The sequence below is a fragment of the Falco biarmicus genome, chromosome 5 (assembly GCF_023638135.1).
Source record: "Falco biarmicus isolate bFalBia1 chromosome 5, bFalBia1.pri, whole genome shotgun sequence".
Classification (NCBI taxonomy): Eukaryota; Metazoa; Chordata; class Aves; order Falconiformes; family Falconidae; genus Falco; species Falco biarmicus.
In genome coordinates, this window is record NC_079292.1 from 82,686,404 (window position 1) to 82,690,613 (window position 4,210).

Sequence of the window (4,210 nt, forward strand, 5' to 3'; positions counted from 1 at the left end):
TGTCCCCTTCTGTGCCGTGCCAGGAGGCAGCACAGAACACCCCTGACAGTGTGTTGGTGCCTTGCCCGTTCCTTCACTATCTCTGATCAGCTCAGTTTCTGGAGGCACTTTCAGCAATTTAGGGGATGTAAGATAAAGGCACTGCACAACAATCTAAATCAATCTGTTGAGTCTCTTCAGTGATTTTTAGGGGAATACAAAAAAGTCTCAACTAATGACTGCAAAAGAAACCAGCTGCTGCAATTTGGATGCATATAATAGATAAGTTTCATTTACATTCTGAGAATGCACCAAAAAGCATGCATCTGCACCTTTCAGCTATAAAAGATACTAGGTTTTAGGTGTTGCTATATATAACTTAACTTCTTAATTTTCCATATAGCTTTCCCTTTAAGGGATGGGATATGTTCCCTTCCGACAACGCCTGGACAAAAGCCAACACATTTCCCTGAGCAATGCAGGAAAACAATCAGGTTTCTCTGATCAGTTCATTCAGGCCCTCGGTCTACCAAGCACTTTTTTTAATTTTGTTTTTATTGTTGTTGTTGTTGTTATTATTATTATTATTTATTATTATTATTGAATGCATGCATTAATTAATTCAAGTTACACCTTAATCAAATAGGCCATAATGCTGAATATTTGAACATGCTTTGATCTCCAAAAGTTATTGTTCCCATTGACTAACATACGCACTTAAATACAGTACTTTAAATTACTAGTCAACGATTTAATAAATTAAGGAGTGCACTTCTGGTGAATGCAAATCAAAAAATAAAAATAAAATAAAATAAAATAAAATAAAATAAAATAAAATAAAATAAAAGAAAAGAAAAGAAAAGAAAAGAAAAGAAAAGAAAAGAAAAGAAAAGAAAAGAAAAGAAAAGAAAAGAAAAGAAAAGAAAAGAAAAGAAAAGAAAAGAAAAGAAAAGAAAAGAAAAGAAAAGAAAAGAAAAGAAAAGAAAAAAAGAAAAGAAAAGAAAAGAAAAGAAAAGAAAAGAGAGATAAAGGACCTATTTTTAGAGGATTCAGTTCAAACGAAAGCTTATCCGCTATTGTCTGAGGTAACGTTTCAAGCATGCGATTATAAAATAAATAGCATCAAATTCAAACATGCTTATATTAAACTCCATTGTGCTATCTTGCAACAGAGGGGCTTAAAGTTTTGTATCCAGTTCTGGACAGGGAAAAGGAAAAGTGTGTTTAAATCATCTGCATGTAAGAGAACTTAGCAGCATTGCAGATGTTTTGTCTTCAGTTTTGTTTGTTGTTTTCCTTTTAGAATAGTTCTTCTATGGACAGCAAAAGAGACCAGGCTTAAGTATGTTTTTAATAAGGTGCTGTGTGGATCTGTAGATTGGAAGTATGTAACCATTCACATAAGGGGTGGAAGGAAAATTTGCGCTCCTCCATAAAAACCGTGGCAAATGCTTGCTGCAGGTTTTTGCTAATCTTTTTATTATTATTATTATTATTATTTGATGCACTTTCTTGCAACTGTGCAGTTTTGCAGAATATTTTTACTGGAATCCATGCATATGCTTTATAGCTCTAAAAACTGTCTTGTTTAGTTTAGGTTAAACTTCATCAAAAAAAAAGGGAGATGGGAGAGGAAAAATTTAGGTCTAATGTCATACAGCTTAAAACTAAACTAGTTCAAATGGTTATAATTTACCAGGTGGAAAAAGCTTTTTATAAATAAACAAAATCTTATCTTTCATGGATCCTGGAAGCTTCTTAATCGCTGAGCAAGACTTCGCAATGCAACAATGCATTTACGAGGTAAATAAAGCATTCAAAGACTATCAGTAAAGCATCTACAAAGTGTGACTGTGTCACTAAAGTCTTCAAGCTGTGAGTGGGGATTTTGGTTTGTTTTGTTTACACATCAGTCAGCAGCTTGCTTTTATTAACACAGTTTTGGTTGGCTACAGTGCAGTTGCCAGTTCTGAGATTAGCCTCTCTAAAATTGTCTATGCTATTATTCATATCCTCTTCGATTTCCATGTACTCAGATTTGCTGATTGTGGAGGAGCTGCGGCGACTGAGATCACTGTCAGATGCTAAATTAGGGGAGCTAACGTGAAGTAACTGAGCCTGTTCTTCCCCTTCTGTTTCTCGGTGGTAGAAGTAGTTGAAGTTGGACACGATGACAGGTACAGGCAGGGCAATTGTCAGCACACCAGCGATGGCACACAAGGAGCCTACGATTTTGCCTCCAATTGTCACAGGGTACATGTCACCATAGCCCACAGTGGTCATGGATACCACCGCCCACCAGAAAGCATCAGGGATACTTGTGAAATGAGACTCAGGTTCTTCAGCCTCAGCAAAATATACCGCACTAGAGAACAAAATCACCCCAATGAAGAGGAAGAAGATTAGTAAACCTAGCTCTCTCATACTTGCTTTGAGGGTCTGTCCCAAAATCTGGAGGCCCTTAGAGTGCCGGGAGAGTTTGAAGATTCGAAATACTCTTACCAGTCTGATGACTCTCAGGATGGCCAAGGAGGTGGCCTGCTCTCCTTTCTGAGTCCCCTCCCGCTCGGCCATCTCGGTGCCCAGGGTGATGAAGTAAGGGATGATGGCCACAATGTCAATGAAGTTCATAATATTCTTGAAGAATTCAGTCTTGCTGGGGCAAGCAAAGAAGCGCACCACCAGCTCAAAGGAGAACCAGATGATGCACAGGGTCTCCACAACAAAGAAGGGATCTGTGAAGATGTTGGATTTGTAGACCTGGGTAGTATTGTCAGTGCGATGCACTGTATACTCCTTGTCCTCCTTCAGCTCAGGTAATGTCTCTAGGCAGAAGATCACAATGGAGATGAGGATCACCATGACAGAGACTATTGCAATGACCCTTGCAGGCCCAGAGCTCTCTGGGTATTCAAAGAGGAGCCATACTTGGCGTTGGTACTCCCCCTCTGGCAAGGGTCTCTCCTCATCTTTGATGAACCCTTCATCTTCCCGGAACTTCTCCATGGCCTCCTCACCCAGCTCATAAAATTTGATCTCCTCAGAGAACATGTCCAAGGGCACATTGACTGGCCGGCGAAGCCGCCCCCCAGACTGATAGTAGTAGAGGATGGCATCAAAGCTGGGCCGATTACGGTCAAAAAAGTACTCATTGCGCAAGGGGTCAAAGTACCGCATGCGCTTCTTGGGATTGCCCAGCAGAGTGTTGGGGAACTGGGCTAAGGTCTTCAGCTGCGTCTCAAAGCGTAGTCCCGCAATGTTTATCACTACGCGTTCACAGCACTCATGGTCATCGTGGCCAGCGGGCTGGTAGCTATCCTGGGGGTGGCCAGGTAGCGCAGAAGTCTCATCCATGTTCTCTCCAGCCATCACGGTCATGGTGGCACACGGGAAGGGGGACCCAGGGGAAGGGAAGAAATGACGGAGAGGGACTTGAGAGGGAGGAGGAGGAGGATGGAGGAGAGTAGACAGCCCCAGGGCAGTTCAGTGGCAGGGGAGGCTGGGGTGGGGGTGAATGGACGGACAGACACAAAGTCTGCAGGGAGGGATGATGAGTAGGGATGGAGAGCTTGAGGAAGGGATAGATGAGGAGCCTAGAGGATGGAAATACCCAAAAGGGGAAAGGAGAGGTGGGATGAAGGGAGAGGCATCAGGGATGAGGGGAGGGGGAACAAAGAGGGAAGAAGTACCTTTAGGGGGGGAAGAGGGCAGGTAAGGTGAGGGGTCCTGTCCCCCAAGCCGGGAGGCTGAAGGTCTGTGGAGTGCACCCCCAGGCTGGGGTCCCCTCCCCAGCTGTCTCCTTTTGCCTTTAACTCGATCCGTCCGCTTTTCTCGCCGACTCGACCATCACCGCGGCTGCTGTCATAAAGTTACCACACACACACACACACACACACATACACACAAATAAATAAATAAATAAATAAATAAATAAATAAATAGATCAATCAAGGGGGCGGCTGGGAGGCGAGTCCTTGCAATGCCAACTCAGCAAATTTCCATCTCCTGCCCCCTCCCTCCCTGCTCCCCACTGCCCCAGTCCTCTACGCTTGTGCACTGGGGAGGGAGGGATGGAGGTACTCTGCTTCTGAAGGCATAAATCTCACTTGCAGGATGGAGGCTGCCAGGGAGGAGAGAAACATAAGAAACCAGTCCCCAAGCCCAACCACACACACACGCTCAGGCGCAATGGATTGGTTTCCACACCAGCAAGAACATCCCGCTCTGCCCA

The 4,210-nt window shown here is 43.6% G+C and overlaps 1 protein-coding gene across 1 annotated transcript; it reads right to left on the reverse strand.

The window, feature by feature from the left end:
• Positions 1–1,033: 1,033 nt before the first annotated feature.
• KCNA1 (potassium voltage-gated channel subfamily A member 1) lies at positions 1,034–3,855 on the reverse strand. Its single transcript, XM_056342125.1, has one exon. The coding sequence runs from the start codon at positions 3,355–3,357 to the stop codon at positions 1,882–1,884; it is 1,476 nt and encodes a 491-aa protein (XP_056198100.1). The 5' UTR covers positions 3,358–3,855; the 3' UTR covers positions 1,034–1,881.
• Positions 3,856–4,210: the final 355 nt, after the last annotated feature.